Source organism: Anomalospiza imberbis, chromosome 5, assembly GCF_031753505.1.
Source record: "Anomalospiza imberbis isolate Cuckoo-Finch-1a 21T00152 chromosome 5, ASM3175350v1, whole genome shotgun sequence".
Classification (NCBI taxonomy): domain Eukaryota; kingdom Metazoa; phylum Chordata; class Aves; order Passeriformes; family Viduidae; genus Anomalospiza; species Anomalospiza imberbis.
Window position 1 is genome coordinate 56,418,218 of NC_089685.1, and position 18,498 is coordinate 56,436,715.

The window sequence follows — 18,498 nt, forward strand, 5'->3', positions numbered from 1 at the left end:
TTTAGTTTACAAAGTATAGCTTTTATTTTACAGACTGCTTAAATGAGTTTTCAAATATAGATTTTAAAAAGTCATGAGTGTTTCAATATATACATTCTGAAATAACATCACATTTACATTTGAAATACTTATTGCTAATATGTTAATATTTTTTGTGTTTTACCAAGTGTTAACTATTAAGTACATTTTTAAGTGTTCAATAGTAATTAACCCATCATTGAAACACCATCTCTAGACATTCTCTAGTGCATATATGCTTTTGTAGGGATTCAGGCATTACTCTGATTTACTGGTTATGGAGAGCATAAATGTGTCTGCTAGGCTGAAATGGGAGCCATGCTTAAGTTGCAGAGAAAAAAAAAAGCAGATAACCTACTGAAGTGGCACAAATAACTGAGAGAGAAGGTATTGACTCAGTCATAAAGGCTAACAAACTTATACACTTGGAGCTTCAGTTTTAGTCTTCTCTTGGTCACAGCACGAATGTGAAATACCAGAAGTTTAATGACTGCCTAGCACACAGCATTCTGGTATAGTCACAACAATCCGGGTAATTCAAACAGATTGCAAAGGATTTCATGTGGAACAAACTGTATTAAAGAAGATTCTTTAACGAAATATGATTTTTGAGTCAAGGAGTACATCAAGTGATTTTGAGGAGAATCTTCAGGGCACATCAGGCATTTCTTTACGTTGTTCATCAATGCATGCCTCGAGAGGTGCCAAGATAGTTTTTTTCTTATGCAACCTGAATTTTAGCTTCTTTGATGAAATTATCAGCAAAGGCACCAACTTGGAGGTGATTTCTCATCCTAAGCAAACTGTTCAGCCACAGCTTCTTTTGAGTAAGGCCAATGAAGTCAGAAAATGGTTTCAACTGACCCACATAACAGTGAACAAGTAGTGAGATCCGATAATGATCTCCCAGTCCCTTGCTTTTTTCCCAGTGTCACTATCAAATCAATCTTGCCATGTTTGTACCTTTCTACAACACTGCAACCTGAATTGGCTAAATGAACCCTTCAAGAGTAAATCCTTTAACAGCTTCATACAGACTCTAGTGTGGCACTGAATAACAGTATATGTTTTGAAAATAGATTCAAAATGGGTTTTAAACTATTTTTCACTTGTATTTTAGTTCTTCTCAAATCTGAGTATCACTGATTTGCAATCACCATAAGAGAGTTGACTTTTATGTATTTCTTGTAGCATCACTGCAGACACAGGATATTGCAAAAAAGGTACACTTCCATTTTCCAAAGTTAATTTACCTTTTAAGTTATGGGGCAGAAAGAAGGCAACGTAGGTTAAATGTGTTACACAGAAAATCTAACAATGATCAGAATGCAGTTTCAGAGACATGGAGGTTTAGAGGTGTGGAATTCTTAGAACCCTACAAGTAATTTCAGCAGAAACAGAAATGAATCTGGCATGATGCAGCATAAAAACTGCAAGGATCTCATGATTCATTTTCATGGGGGAAGGGTTCAGGTTGAAACATGCTGCCTGTTCAAACTTTCCAGAATAGAACATGAAGGATCTTAGTTCTTAAAACACCATCAGACAAACCGCATCATCCGTGTGATCCACGCAAAACCATTGTCTGCCAAAGCTCCAAACACATGAGCACTTAACAAAGGTTTCCAAGGGCTGGAACCAGTCTCTTCAGTCACTGAATGAAGATTCACTATCAGAACTGTCTTCTGCTTTGCCATCGTCTCCCCAGGCAGGCACAGGGGCGTCTGGGGTCCTGCAGGCAACAGAAACATTCTGTGTTGTAAATCCAGCTGAGAGCACAAGCAGCTCAGCACGTAACACCACTGTCCCTGCATGACAACTGCAGGCACTTTATTGCCACAACATTTAACATATTAACTGTTTATGGTTCACAAACTCACACCTTAATGGTATTGCTTCACCCACAACTGGAAGGCAAACACTAGAAACTGTAACTCACTGGACATCAAAACTCTGTAGACACCAGTGTGAATGCACGCCTTTGATGCCATCAGAAATGATGACAGATCATTAAGAAGTGGCAAACACTTGTAGAAAAGAGTTGAAAGCAGGCAATAATGATTAATTCAATTTTTTTTGCAATCTTCAGAGGTTGCAGGGCTGAAAGGAACATTCTGTACACCATTAAGCAGTGTAAATAGTACAGGAAAAAAATAAGACAGGAAATGAACAATATTGTATCCAACTAAAACTGCAGGGATAATTTAGTGAAGCAAAAAAGAATTACTCAGAGTGGAATTTGGCTAGAACATTGGGTTAAATTTGACATGCAAGAGCAGCCATGGGATTGTTATTGACTACAAATGATCAGACCTCTTGTATTTAGTTTTAAAGAGAGTATTTAGGATGGTTATTAACAGTGTGGCAAAATGTTTGCTTGGGGAATCTACTGGAAATGAAGGTGAGAGAAGCAAGCCATCTAAATTAACATTACTGCCTGAAGATGCTGGCTCTCCATGGACTTTCCCTCCTAAGTATATAATGAATTTGACATACAAGCAATACAGAGCCTGATAAAGACTGAAAGCAAGGGAGAAAATACACACATAATTATACCTGGGGGAAAAGGACATTCAGAGAAACTCACTTCCTGGATGACAGTTAACATCTCTTGGATAAAATATTGCATTTTAAACTAAGCTGACAGTAGTATTAATCATCCTGTTCTTATTTATCTTGGGAGTACAGAATTTCTTTTCCAACATTAGTTCTGTTTAGTATAATTTCTCTGCTGGGAACCCCTAAGGTAACTTTAAAGTGTTCCTAAACATTTTTGGTGCAAAGATGAGAAGTGTGTTAAAGAACTGCAGAAGAACCTTCTCCCTGCCCACTGCACACCTCTAAAACAAATGAAGAAAGCATTTGCTTTCTCATGCAAATACCACTTCACAATATTATTCCTTGTTTGTTGCCGTGGTAATGACAAAACAGAAGAGTTGTGCAAAGACGTGAGAGACCAGTGAAAAACCTCTCATTTATTAAGAAGAGGAAGATGGTGCTGAATTCCTTTAGTTCATGAGAGCAGGACAAACTCTTCTGGAAATGAAGACAGGCAAGAGAGGAAGGATAAGAAACAAAAGTTAAAGACAGGTAAACTGGGAGCTTGATAGAAGAAGCAGTTACCAAATGCTGTAAAAAGTTGAGAAAGGAGCATTAACAGAGGTGGAAAAGCTGAGAGGAGAGTGTAGAAATTATACTGTATCATTAGAATTAGCACATCTACAGCCACAAATAACCCATGCTCAGCCAATGGCAAGGAGCTCAGGGAGTCTGCAGTAAGTGACTGAGCACACAGCCATGGGTACATTTTCCTAATTTTCTCTGGGATTGAGTGAGCAGACCTAAGGAAGCTGAAGACCCAAGAAATGCAGTGTGAATGGAAAGACACATATAAAAGAAGAAGCCTATAGTATCACAACAAGAAAGCAAGAAAATTGAAAAGTCACCCCTGATACCTTAACATGTTCCACCTTGCCAAATAATTAGCTTTCTTCAACCAGTTTTCAAACCAATAACATTTTAAAGAAAATCTGACTAAGCATTACTGTTGCACAGATCTTTGAGGGTGGATTTTGAGATCTAACCCCAAACATACTCTGTGAGCCTCAGTCCACAGTAATAATGTTTCCGTCTTAATGCAAAATAGACAATTCAAAAGTAGACACTTTTTAAAAAACAGCTTTAGAAATTTTAACCTATTATCTTTTTGTTTTATCTACTATAAAAATCCACCCAAACATGAAGAAATAGCAGCATTTATAGAAAGGTATGGACTTGAAAGCACAGAAAAAAATACAATACATTTAACACAGATATAGAAAACACGTGTTTGCTAATCCTACCTCCAACTTGCACAGGGTCTTTTTTTTATTTCTCATTCAATCAGTAAAAAAAAAAAAACAACTGAGGAATAACTACCTCAGGCTTATCTAGACCAGGAAGTAGCTGGGAGCTAAAGTGACTCATCATATGATGATACTTCAGGTTTATTTTATTTAACAAGTAGCTAGTTTCAGAATAAGCCTTTATAAAATGTAAAAAGACTTCATTGGAAAGGAAAAATGGACTTTTTAATACCCTGACAGTTTGTGAAAAGAATGCAAAAATACTTCAAACATTTTGGTGTCTGTACTGCAAGAATAAACTTAATACTTTCCTCAGTTTAACAACTTCTGTGAAATAATACAGTAGAACTAAATTAAATGTCAAGTGTAAAGTAAGACTAAAATTAATGTTTATGGCCAGACGAGAAGCTTTGAAAATTACTATCTATTCTTAGCAGTTTTCACATCAGATTAGCTCAATCAACAGCCAAAATATTAAACTGTTGACTTCAATTTTCACTGTCAATTTTGAAGTCAAGTTGTACACTACATCTGCTAAGGGCATCTGGAAACAACTGTGTTGTCCCTCATGCATCCAGCAAAATAAGACAGAGTTTGTTCTTACTACTCTACAATAATGATATTTTCTTACTGGAGTGTTGAAAGCAAGTATCTGGAAAAAAACCTCATAGTCTACACTGGGCACTGAAAATGGCTACTGACCTTTTATTTGAGTCCTCATTGCTAAATGCACATTGTCAGATGCTAGCCTGTCACTGCTATAGCTCACAACACCTTGAACAACCTTTTCTAAGCACATGTTTTTCCAAGTTTTTTAAACACACAGCTGCTCTGCAGCCCTACTGGGAGTCACAAATTACTTACTCAAGAAGATCTGGATTTAACCCCTCAGAAATCATTTTGTTTCGTATTGCCATTACAGGAACACCCTGTGTAGCAGGAGAAATAATAATATAAAACTACTGGACATAAACAGATGAGTTAAATAACAAAGGTACTTTTAAACCACACTTTCATATAAATTTATGCATGTCACTTGTCAAACAACAGCATGGAACATTAATCTCAGTTCCTATCAATATGAAACTAGAAGCAAGAAATGATTGAGATTAAAGGCCCTTTTATTCCATTTTATATTTATGGCAAAATATCTAGAGAAAGTTGCAGGGAGAGAATCAAGACTGAATAGATATACTTGCAATTCATGCAGACAAAATCATGAAGCTGAAGTTATCTGTATGGATAAGAATGTGGAGAAAGCACAAAGTAGCAAAAAGACAGCAGACAAGTTGTGCTAGGAAAGACTTAGGCATACTGAAGGTATACCCAAGAGCGAGAAGAAAACCAGGGAAGTGCATCTGCTGCCACTCCAGAAGGATCCCGTAAGGCAGTGCTAAAAGCTGGAGAAGTCTAAAAAGCATGGAGAAAAAGGCAAACAGGACATGAGAACAGAAGCACAATTTAAAAGTGAATTCTCCAAATATAACTGCTTGTGCAGTCAGTCTTGAATCTTCTGTGACTTGTGGACAGATTTCAGCCAAATATGTATCTGTTAAAAAAATGCTTTCCCTTCACTGCAAGTCCTTCCACAGCTTCTGCACTTTATTTTATTCATCAACATCTAAACATCCTTTTATCTTGGATCACATATCCAAGACCCATGTCCGTCCTCTCATGAGATACAGTCCAACAAACTGCTCCTGTGTTTCCACTAGATTTGCTCAAAGGCAACTTGTTGGAAATCCAACAGGATTTGCCTGTTGGAAATCATGAGAAATACCATCTGGATCACTCCATGCCAATATAGAATATGGGAAAAAAACCCAAACCAAATGAGGATACAATTTCTGATTCTAAAGGGACAAAGTTACTGGTGGTCTAAGAAATTCTAAATAAAAAGTGGTGTAGGACTAGTATCTTTCGTCCAAAAGTAAGTTAGATAGTGCTAAAATAAAGGGCAGCCATGACTAATGCTCCAGAGAAAGATGTGATTCTAGTGACAGCTCCACAGTAAGAATCACAATCAAGGCTTGTGCATGAGCACTGTGGAACAGCACACACACAGGTACAAAGCTGTAGGAATCTATCAGGCATAATGTCAAAAATGGTCACTCAAGCAGCTGCAATGTAATACCTTGAAATAAAAGAATATCTCAGTACTTCACAACTCATGTGCATTACAAAGGTGAATATTTTGAATATTAATTGGAGTATTTCATGATGGTTTAAAAATTCAGTTATTCTAGTATAGATTTGGACAGCAGGGATTGTGTGTCTACACACCATTTTGTACTAATGCTTTTCCCCTGCTTGACTGCTCTTAGGGTACTGTTCCCCACCTCAGAAGTCACTGATGAGTTATTTATGCATCAATTCAAACCAAGTGAAAACAGAATTGAGTCAGATCAGGCAAGGCAGAATTCATATTTGATTTCAATCAAAGGGAACTTGGTATAGGATTTCTAAGAATGGGTCACTTTTATGTTCACACTTGGAGTATGTTTTATTCCAACACTGTGTGCATTAAAATCTGTGAGAAAAAAATCCTCTCAGTACCCTCATATATCATAGACTCACAAAACTAATCTGAAGTTTAATCAAAATGCTCTTTTAGACTTCTTATCTGAAGGAAAACAATTAAGATTGCACCTATATCTGTTTATAATACAATCAGGGCTTTACAATTACTTTACCTTTCATGCTTTCCTAAATTTTAATCTGCAAATATGGTACTGCTTTTGTATGATTTCTTGGAATATTGTTGTAAATTTTAAAAAGTAAGAATTTAGTATCCTCAATTGCACTCCACCAAAATGAATTTGTCACAATTTCATGGAAGAGCTACTTTTAGTGTAGAATGGCGCTCTTTTATACTAAACATTGTGAGTAATAAATAAATTATCAGTTCAAACAAATCTTCAGCTAGAAACTTAATTTGGGGAAATAAATGACACTAACTGAAATACTTGACCGGACAAGGAGGCAAGTTTGGCAAATGCAAAAACACACATTAATTTGTAGTATGTTAGTTTGACTTTCCTACCACACGTACCACACTATTTACAACTGGCAGAGGAGTCACCAGGAACTGCCAGTACACAGGAGAAATGTGGAAAGTGAGATCTCACTCCTCTAGCAGTTACAAAAAAAAAAAAAAAAAAAAAAAAAAAAACCAAAGTAATTAGACCATCCAGCACTTTCAAATCCACTTTGAAGCTTTGAAGTCTGGCATTAAATCAATACAGTAACATAGTGTTCTATTCTCTGCTACTATCCCACTGCTAGGTTTTCCAAATGGTTTGTAATAAGCTATCCATAAAATGCTAATTTGTGATTCAAGTGAAAAAAAAAGTTTGGAACACCATTCAAGGGATGAAGCAGACCAATTGTAATAATTTCTCTGAAGACTGAGTGAAACCATGAAGTTAGTTTTAACGTAAGCAACATTTTATTAATACTATGACATAGTCATACTTTCCAGAATTATGTTATAATATGTATTTTAGAGGAAAATTTCCACTGACAAATTGAAAATAAATTGAAATTAACTCTTTGTTTCCAATCTCATTTTTAAGTTTGTGCATGTGAAATGACCTCTTAAAAATATCACAAATAGTCTCCCATTCACCTTCTCATTCCTTCATTAGATTTCACACATGTTAATATTGAGATTACAATCATTTATTTCCTATTCATCTGTAAAACAGACCACAGACAAAGATGCAAACAAAACCTGCATCATGAATAATAGGAAACTGGAGTGGAACCAGACAGTGAAGCAATCCTTATATCTCTACTTTGGTCCTTACAGAAATATCAAGTACTCCTGTTCTGGACTATACTTGCAAAGCTGTATTTTGTACCCTACAGCAAAATCAGACTGTAATCAGTCTGTATGCAAGGAATGACTCCAATTTGCCAGGACAACTCCACTTTCAGTGGCATCTTCTGTGCCTCCGGCTAATATCACTTTGCATTTACACATTTCACACCTTCAGTTCACAAGTCTACCAGCAGAATTTTGTAGAAAGATCTTGCCAGAAGCTGTCTGAGGGAATATATTACATTAATTCATTTATTAGAGAAGATGTGCTAGAATACTATGATGTTATCCTACCTTAAAGATTACTGTTGCAATATATGTTTTCCAACATTTAAGATTCACTTACAGCTGCGTGGTACATTCCACCAAAAAATAACATCCTAGCCAAAGAATGACATGAGAACTGACTTACCACTTGTACCATTTTGAGGTATCTGGCATATCTTGGATCCTTGGCCACAGTTGTGACATTTTCTGTTACTGCCTCCGTTTTCTGTAACCCTTCCTCTTGTGTACTGTTCTGCTGTATGTGAAGAACAAACCCTTTAATAGTTAGGTGCACACACCACACCCATGGAGAGATTCCAAACAATAAAACTAAGTATTTTAGGGTAAAGTGTAACTCATCTTCATCAAGATTATTCTGATCTACACTCACAAAATTAGAGGTTTCCTAGATGTATGAAATCACAAATCCAGCTCTTTTGTTGTTCACTGTTACAAGAGTGTCTTTCTACTTTTAGATACAATTTTAAGTTATTGAACAACACATAAAAAAACAGAAAGTCCCTAATAACCCTGTTAAGTTGCATTTAATAAATATCACAGTATTAAATGTAAATGGTCTTTTTATAAAAAATATTTATAAGGAGTATATCTATAAATCTCCCCCAGTAGTCCAATGCCTTTTTTCCTCAAAATATTTGATTCCCTGACAAAGGTCTCATACATATCTTGTAACTTCTAAACTATACTTTTGAGTGTAGATAATTACTCAAAGGACAATGTAATGAAATAATAGATTCCTTGAAAGTATTTAATTTAAATTAAATGAAAAATGACAAGTTCTAGTAATTTAAAATAACACAGAAAACTGTATTTTTTCTACAAAACTAACCACCTGAAAGCAGCATTGGGAACATCCTTTCAGAAATATATGAACTTTATATACTTAAATATACTTTATATACCTCCATATCTGAGAGGAGGAACATTTTAAGGAAAATGAACTCATGGTGAGTCATTCTCTAACGTGGCTGGAACATGCAATGCTGTCCAGTGTATCCCCTGCTGCTGCCTGCAAATCAGAGTTGCAATCTTTGACAGGCAGGCAAAAGCAGCAGAGTGCTCGAGCTACTGCTTCTCCACAGCAACTTTCACCAAATAAGAGAATGAGCAGAGATCAGAATTCAGGATTCCATGAGAAGAAACTGTAAGGGGAAACCAGGAAAAGAACTCCATCTACAAATGGGCCAGAAAGGCTCACTTAGTTAAGTGGTGATCATGGGATTCAAATGTCTGGGTTAAAAAATCAACTAACCAAACACATGAAATTCCCCAAAATGACAAGAAGTTAGTTTCAGGGATAGTATCTTAATGCTGATTGCTTGTAATAAGCTGGCCTTTACTCTACGTGGAGGATAATTTACAGAAAACCTTCAATGTAATAAATTCTTTAGAAAAAAGCATGCTAGAAATTCCAATTTGAGCTAAAAGCTCACATTCTGAAGAAAGGAAGAAAGAGTTGCAATTATGTGATTTGAACTATTATTTTCATTCATGACCTTCCCAGCGCCCTGATGTAATTCATGTTCATATCTTAGTGTGACTGAAGAAAAGGAAGGAGAAATTTAGCATTAAATTTGAGTTAGTTCTAATTATTTAAGTCACACAGTTAATAAAGGGTATAGCCTTTTTTGTTTTAAGTCACTTGTTAAAACAGTGCCAGTAAAGAAAAGCCTAGTCTTAGACTTTTACAGTTGATTGCTCACTACCAATAGAATTGCTTCTTCTATCTACTGCAAATGACATTAAAAACTTGACCTGGAGAGCTCTATTCCTCCAAGGAATGAGTTATGCTTTATTACTTACTCCAGACTGAGGTGATCCAGCTGTCTGTTGATCTGTAGCTGCCTGTGCCACAGGACCATTTGTAACACTGTTCACATTTGCACTGGACACTTCAAATTTGACATCTTCTAGGCCAGGAATTGAGGATAACTGAATGTAAAACACATAATCAAATAAGCAATGAGCACTTCATAAGACTACATGTACAACAAAATCTGCAGCACGCTGCTTACCACTTATTGTCCATGTAGGTTTTACATTAGTAAAATTTTAAGTTTCTGCCCCTAGTTTTGGTATTTGGATTGGAGGAAAAAAATCTTTCTATCTAGCTGCCTTCTACAATAAAAACTTTCACTGTTAACACAGGGTTGCAGAGCAGGAAAGGCTTCCACACCTTCCCAGTATTTTGCTACTGCATTTATCAACCACACGAGAGCCATGCCATCTCTGCTACTTCCCCTACAGTGAAAGAAATCATGGTAAGGAGAGCTCTATCACCTAACAAAGGGGAGACTGGTTACAGATTTTTCAATTTTCTACATCTTTCACTTTTTTGAAGGAAATTATGTGAATGGATATTAAACCACAAATCTATTTGAAGGAAATTCTATTTAATATGATTATGAAGAATTCTGCAAAAATCATCAATTCAGATAATTCCTATATATTTTGAAATAAGTAAGAGTTAGTAAGCTCTGTTTGTATTATTACACTATTTTTCCCCACAAAGATCTCAATGAAAGCTTTCAAAATATCCCACCCTTGCTCCCAGAAAAGCCAACTGAAATTGCCTCCATCATTATTGAAAGAAGAACTTGTTAAAATTTTATAGTGGGTGATTTACTGACTTCGGGGTTTTGTCAGGTTTTTGTTCCAAGTAAATTATATGCTCTATTTCCTATCTAAGACCTTTTGTCATTTCAGCTAAAGAAGATAAATCAAACAAATTTACATTAGCTTAGATCCAGTTCAGGTCACATTTCAGTATCAAAAGATTTACAAGGCTTCTCTCTAGGTACTTTGATCAGCTGTTACAGTCCAGTAACATACAAAGATATATACAAAGGTATTTTTGTTTTACAAAGGGGGTAAGAATTTCCTTAATAGCATTTGTATGGCAAAAAGTGTTCCTTTCCCGTTCCACATGCTTAACAAACTCAAATTTTCCACTAGGTACTGTCGGTTCCTTTCTTCTGTATCAACTACATATTCAAATGTTACACAGTACAAGTAGTAAGGCAATAACTAGAGAATAGAGTTAAAGAGAGAATTTTTGATATCAGGATTTTATATTAGCTCCTTCAAATCATTATGAAAACTTACTTGCTCAATTCAGACTCTAAAAAGGAATCTAGTTCACATAATCTAGGAGGCTGTCACTGTTAGAAGATGAAGTCTATATCCATACAAACCTTTGCATCCAGAATATTGAGTGTGGTTTCAATTTGCTGGATACGGAGAGAGAGCGCTGACAATTTCTACAACAGAAAACAATTACGATGTGAAAACACTCTCATATGCACTTGGACATATAAAAGAGTTTGCATCTAGTTTAAAAAAAATCACTTTTCTCCCTGCTGAAGGCAGAGTACAGTGTAAACGAGATTATCACATTATAAAATAAATGAAGCAGTGACAAGCCTTTTTAGAACAGTAGCTACAGCAGTACAAATTTTAAATAATTTTACTCTGCAGTTGGTTTTCCCATATAATGACAGAAATGAAGACAGACTATTTACAAAAGAAAGCCAAAGTAAATAGGGTATTACTTTGGGCAACTGTAGAATAACAGTAGACATATTGTGCTCTCCCAGTTACCAAAAGATCTTTCTTCAAAGGTTTTTCCAAACGTGGAAGATGAAAGGAGATGATGTGTGTGTATGTAACTGAGCAAATACAAAGAGAAAATCTGATAATTAATACAGCAGGTGATTCAAAGTCCTACACAGTCAAAATCTACAATGAATCAGAACTAACCAGACACTATATGCTCCAGGTGCACCTCAATCAATTTTCTTTTTTTTTTTTTTTTTAATACAACTTGAGTTTTTCTAAATTACTCCATAAGAACTGCCAGTCTTTTAACTAATCACTACCATACTCCACCAGACCTGTCCAAGTAAAGTTGGCTAGAGTGCTGGCTGGCAGATACGTACCATTCTGACAGCTTTCTGGCACCTGGGCAAGATTCTGCCTGGCTCTGAAGCAGAACTTTAACACCCTAAGAAAATGACAGTTCTGCCAATATGCTAGAAAAAGCAGGAGACTGACAGGAGTTACTCTTTTTGGATAGAGCACTGACTTGTTTACAGATGGTCCTTTGTTCACGAAGAGGAGTCAGTTCTTATTGGAAGGAACTATGTGTCCGACATTTAACTGGACAAGGGGGAGGAAAGATGTACAAAAGATAATTATGCAATTTTATGGGTCTATTTAACTAGACAAGAGCCAAGAATTTTAAGAGTTAAGGATGGTGTCAGCCCTGATGTTGAGTTTCTTGGCTTCTGTTGACTTACACTGTGACCTTTCACAGTAAAAACACTTCTGTACTTCATGAATACGAAAAACTTCTCAAGGAGTATATAAAGCAACTATTTAGTCTCTTGAGTAACAACACATTTTGGTTAACTAATAACTGTTTTATTAGGCAGACTTCACAGTGCTGCTGTGTGCTCAAGGTGGCTTTAAATATACGTGTTCTGATTTCCACAGGGCCTGTGGAAGAGGGAATACTGAGATCAGGTCACAGCTGAGTTTTGGACAATTGACAACAGCATCATCAGGCGGTTACATTGTCCCACCTATCAAGTTACAGGAAGTTTAAAACCTAGGAAAAATGACTTTTTTTCCTCTGAAGCTCCATATATTCATATAATAGCCAAATCTTATACTTGTTACATGTCTGGCTCTAAACTTCACCAACAAATAACAGAATTTCTCAGATTACAAGGCTTAGTATAATTGGATTTGACTGCTGCCCTGGCTCAGCTGGCTAGAGCTGTATAGCATTCTTTGTTGAATAAACTAATGAAGAAGTACAAAAAACCTCTAAAGACAAAAAGGTTACCCTCAAAGCCACATTAGAAAACACCCTTTTTACAAGGAGTACTCTTGTCCTGGTCAGTGGACAAATCTAACCTTGTTCATCAGATGTATTTCCATTGACTCTAAAGTCATCACATAAATGTACTAATCCCAACTACTTTTATTTTTCTCCTTTTTTACAGGAAACTGAAGTTAAGGGCTTCATGTTCTACACTAATCACTTGCCAAAAATTTCCTTTTTTCAACATAAAAACTATTTACATTCAGTGTTTAGTGTATGACTCTTTTAAATTAAAGGTGATAAAATCTGAAAGTAAGTTTTGATGCACCACAAGAACATGTCATCCTTCTTTCATAACAAGATAAGAACCAGAGATGAAGCCGCTCAGAATAAATTCCCTGTATCAAAAAGTTCAAAGACTGTGCCAAATGCAAAAGTTTAAGAAAACAGGATGCAGTGTGGTACAATCAGGAGTTCATACAGATCCCCTGGGGAAAAATTCTGTCTTAAGCACTTACTAAAGAGAAACCTTGAACAAAAAGCAGACTACATTTTTGGTTTAAGCTACCAGTATTACTGCATCAAAAATATTTAAATGAGTGGTTCCCTTTCTTGAATTTTTTTAAAATGTATAAAAGGACAGCTGGGGAAATAATAAACGTACCTCTTCACAAACAGTAGAAAAGCGGTTGAGAAACTGCACTGTGTGAACAACAAACTGGTTTAGAAATGCTACAGTTCTTTTCTGCTGAATAGCAGGAACCTGCATTTAAAAATATAAGAAAATTAGGTTACACATCAATGTCAAGTTCCACATTTGGATTGAAATATCTGTTATAAATATACATTTTTTAGAAGAAATTATTTGGAAATCTGTCTTAAGTGTGCCTGTTATGAATGCATACACACATAAACCATTTTCTAATATACATACGCATTCATACAAATCCTTTGCCACTAAAAATCTACTAACACGACAGCTGAGAATTTACAGGACACAAAGAAAAGGCAACAAAACCCAAGAAATGAAGGATTGTTATCTTAAAGAAAACACCTTTAGATGAAATTCCCAAAAATCAGTGTTAATGCTTTTTTAAGAACAGTGAGGAAATTAGAAACTTTCCTTCTGGAGTTTAAGAAGGAAAAACAGACTTGGCCAGCCATACTAATACGCAGTTACAACTAACACCATGACCAAAACTGAAGTGTAGTGATGTTGCTAAGTATTTAGTGGCTACCCTACTGGTTCTCATTTGCAAGTCCAGACTACCCTAAAATTACCAAAAGTTATCCTCCAAATCAGTTTTGATGCTCACATACTTTTCAGACTAAAATGTAGAATCTTCTGTTTGACAAAAAGAATGGTGGTCATATTGTAACACAGAGTTGGCATTTTTATTTAAACCATTACAGAAGACTGGAATCAGGAATTTGCACACAGAAGTTTATGTCTAAAATTTTAGTGCCTCAGAGTTAATAACCTTGGACAACTGCTTTAAGTCTTAACCTTTGCAAAGGAAATTAGCCTATGAAATTGTCATTGATTTAAGTGGAAGATTTACAAAGAATATTATTGGCAGCCAAGATTCTGCTGCACTTTTTTTTTTTGCGAATACAGTGACTCTCTGGTCTTCACCTCTTCTTTAGCTGCTGATTTATTAGTGCATTCAATATACAGTTCACTATGGCAATCTTAAAACATCCTGACTTTTTGTGAGACTTCTGTTGCTACTATCTCGAGCCTTCAGCCTGTGCACTGTACAATAGCAGTGTTCCAAAATTTTCCAAGCAGTGCTTATGACCTTAGCAGAAATCTGTGGGGTGGAGACGAGCCCGGAAGAATCGCTGGGTCAATTGGAACTGTCCTGTCTTTATGCTCTCGGTTGAGAAAACTAAGTTTAAAAAGAAAGGTTCTGCAACATTTAAAGAAATTAATACACAGCTTTGCACAGGATTTGCCTTCCAGATCGATGTTTGAAACGGCTTAATCTTTAAATACAACGTTTCGCAGAACTTGCAGCAAAACGCCTCTGGAAAACAGCAGGAGACACAGGTAAGGACCAGAGCCCGCTCGCTCCCGGGTGCGCGGGCGGCACCGTCACCGCACGGGGAGCTCCCCTCGCCCGCTGCCGCCGGGCCGGGCCGGGCCGGGCCGGGCCGGGAGCCGGGGGCAGCGGGGCTCGCCCAGCACCAGGGCCAGCGCAGCCGCCGCCGGGGAGGAGGAGCGGCAGCCCCGGAGCGCCGGGCGAGCGCAGCCCGTACCTTGGTGAGGTCGATGCCGGAGCCCACGATGGGCAGCCCGTCCTCGTCCATGCCCGCGGGCCGGGCCGGGCCGAGCCGAGCCGGGCCGGGCCGAGCGCAGCCCCGCTCCGCAGCTCGGCCGCGCTCCGCAGCCTCGGCCCGGAAACAAACGCCGAGCTCGGCGGGGCGGGGCGGGGCGGGGCGCGCCCGCTGCCCCGCGCTGCCTCCTGGGAAACGCAGTCCCGGGCCGCAGCCCTCACGGCCGGCTGCGGCCCGGCGATAAACGCCGAGGATAAACCCCGAGCTTCTGGGGTGCCTTCTTGGCACCCGCTTTGCGACGCAAGTGGTGGCAGCCGCTGAGCGGCCCGGCCGTGCCAGTGGGGGTCACACTGACACCCAGCCCTCCGCAGGCCTCAGGACAGGGCCTGCATAGTGCTGCTTGGGAAGTGTCGTCTCCTGCGGTCAAACGTCAAGGGAATGATGAGAAAAGCCAGTGAAGGAACTGTTCCTGTGTGTTATAAACGCCAATCACTTGGTTTTTAAAATTTTAAAAGTTTAATAATAATAAAATGGTTATAAAAATAGTAATACAATTAGAGTAATGAAAATTTAGAGTTAGGACAATTACAAGACAATAAAAAGCAAAGAATTACGGACGTCCGGATGCTCTCGGGCACTTAAGCCCAATAAGCATGCCTTGTGAACAAAGGAATAATCTTTAAAAGCAGTAGCCTGTTGCATATTCATACATTTCATACATGATGCATAAATTCCTTGCAAATTAAGAACTTTTCTGGTTTTTGTCAACTTCTTCCCCTTAATCCTGGTGGTTCCATAAAGACGGAGAGAAGGTGGAAGAATGTTTGTCTTTTCCGATAAGGAGGCAGTAATTCTTTATGGGCCCCCATCATTGTCATCTCTGTGTGAAGAGTTTCTTCACTATCTCATCTCTTGCTTGAGTTAGTAAAAAAAAACCCCACATACATAGGTTCTATTTTAACTACAAAACTACATATACCATACTATTAAAATGTCAATACAGCACTTCTAATCAATATAACATAATACATATAGTATTCAATTTAATATTTGAGAAAAGCCAATCATAAAATATGCATTTTTCACATGTGCGTATATACATAATTTAACTGTGGAAGTGCCACACTTTGGATGTGGGGAATCAAAATACGGAGCACTGAATGGCGGTGGGTTCTTGCGAAAAAGACAAATCTGGAGTCCTTGTTTACAGCAGTAAATCCAAAGATACTGTACTGGCTTTCCGTATTTAGATGGTTCCATCAAAACACTGCTGCATTTAATGAACCCTCCTAAATTCAGGGCAGTTAAGAAACCATCGTAGTCTGAGGCTGTCAGGTGCAAACTTCTCTTGTGATGAGATGAATAAAGACGCACTAATTACTGTAATACTTTGAAGACTAGATCCCAAATGTACTTACGCTAATTTTGGTTTAAAATTTACCAAAATTCTCAGTTCACTTCCAAGTCATTGTTGTTTGCCAAGGCATTATACAAATCCATATACAGAATCAATGGTAGCTGCACACAGACCACTTAGTTCTGTTACTCCAGTTGCCATAAAATTCTCATTTATTAACTGAAGCAGCTTTTTTGGCTTTATTACTTTCACAATGTATTTGTTACTAACCTGCTGTCATATGCACACCATTATTACTCTATTACTAAGGTAGTATAGCAAAGTTTTTTTGTTCATGCTAATTGAATTATTGAACAATGTGTGATTCATACTCTCCTTTGGAGCACTGATGTTGTTGGCTCAGTTTCTCACCTCTCCCAAAGGATGAGCAGCAGGCTAATCTACAAAATTCAGTGGGTTTAGCTTTTAATTCCTTGCATACAGGAGTTGTATAAATTTGTGTTGGGCAACAGAGTTGTTTATTTAACTTGAGTTATTTTGCCACTAATTTATTTGTTTGTAACTACCTTAAAATTCCAACTAAATTATATTCAAGAAGAATTAATCTTGTTTGTCATTAAGTGTCTATAATACAATTTTTCCAGGCAATGGCACAGAAACTTAATGTAAATGCATAGCCAGCTCTTATCTGAATGTCATGGTCTGTAAAGCTGGATAAGAAATCTCCCAAGAATATGCTATTTTGTGAACTTTCTGGTACTTCCTGCTTTTAATTTGCCAAAAAATACTGCATAAAAATGCAACACAGCACTTTTTAGTCCCAGCTGGAGTTAGGAAATGCAGGATATGAAATTTGAAAAACAGGGAATGGAGGAAAAATAGCCAGATTTTCCAAAGCCTCTTAAAAAAGTTTTAATTGAACTCACTTGTTCATCTGTAAATATAAATGACTGAACTTCTAAGGAGAGGATTTATAAAAAAATAATTGAGTGATAACATCCAGATTAATAGTGTGTACGATTTGAAAATGTATTTTTTACCAGCACCCATGCTGGATGATAAATGTCAGACTGAGGAATAAGTACTGTACAGTGTGTAACTGCTGGCAGTTTCTACCCTATGCATGTGTTCATATATACACTGTCATTTGAAGGCCCTGTCCTGTAGATCCACCCTCCAGTGAAGGAAAAGAGATTAAAGAGTGTGTAAGGGTTACCAAAATGAAGTTTGGTTGAACATTAGTGTTTTGAAGATGTCAGCTTTCCAGCTGCTGAGGCTAACTTGGAGTGGAAAAGCTGTGTGTACAGAAAACTGATCAGAGCTCTATCTTCATCACTGGTAAAAAACACCTGACTTGTGATTAGGGTACACAGGAAAGTAAAGGCAAGAACAGGGGTTTCAAAGCACTGAAACTGATCTGCTCCATATGTTGCAGGGAATCAGAGCCTCGGGTCAACTGCAAAACAAAACTGCACAAGCTGAGAAAAACTGGCAAGTGCTACTGAAGCTTACAATGTTCATATGCATCTTGTGTGCTTATATACTGTTACAGGTCCCAGGACACCACATTCAGGTTAGAATCAGCCCAGAACTCAAACAGCTAATACTACTGAGAGACAAGTTAAACAGAAACAAAAAGCTGATCCAAAAAAATTTCCAGACATCGTGTCACCTGATCCTCCATAAGGGGAAATAGTTGTTTTTAATAAGGTGGTCCAATGAACAGCTGAAAAGATCAGTGTGGATTAACATTTGCTTGATTTCCCATGGAGTCTTCTAAATCCATGCTTGCAAAGGGTATTCTAGTAAAGTTTTCTCTATGAAACTGATATTGCATCAATGATTTTTCTCTATGCTGAATTTAAGCAATGTCCCCTCCAATCTCAATAATCTCAGTGTGCCAGAATTTGTACAATTCAGAGAACTATCAACCCTTCAGAGTTAAATAGAGTGAGAAATACAAATGCTAGCTATTCTATAGGTTTCTTAAAAAAAAAAAAAAAAAGGAAATTAAATGATAAATGTTTTGCAGTTCTCTGAAAATGGTTTGTCAAGTTTC

General features: G+C 37.3%; 1 protein-coding gene across 2 annotated transcripts; it reads right to left on the bottom strand.

The window, feature by feature from the left end:
- On the bottom strand, positions 1–15,236 carry WASHC3 (WASH complex subunit 3). 2 transcript variants are annotated; one of them, XM_068190995.1, is made up of 7 exons: positions 15,065–15,236; positions 13,467–13,565; positions 11,169–11,234; positions 9,778–9,906; positions 8,099–8,206; positions 4,728–4,792; positions 1–1,750 (listed from the first exon to the last, which is right to left on the bottom strand). In XM_068190995.1, the coding sequence occupies exons 1-7, from the start codon at positions 15,113–15,115 to the stop codon at positions 1,666–1,668; spliced, it is 603 nt and encodes a 200-aa protein (XP_068047096.1). In that variant the 5' UTR covers positions 15,116–15,236; the 3' UTR covers positions 1–1,665. The 2 variants fall into 2 exon arrangements, with proteins under 2 accessions (XP_068047096.1, XP_068047095.1); XM_068190994.1 differs by having other exon boundaries at positions 8,099–8,209.
- Between the last annotated feature and the right edge of the window lie 3,262 nt (positions 15,237–18,498).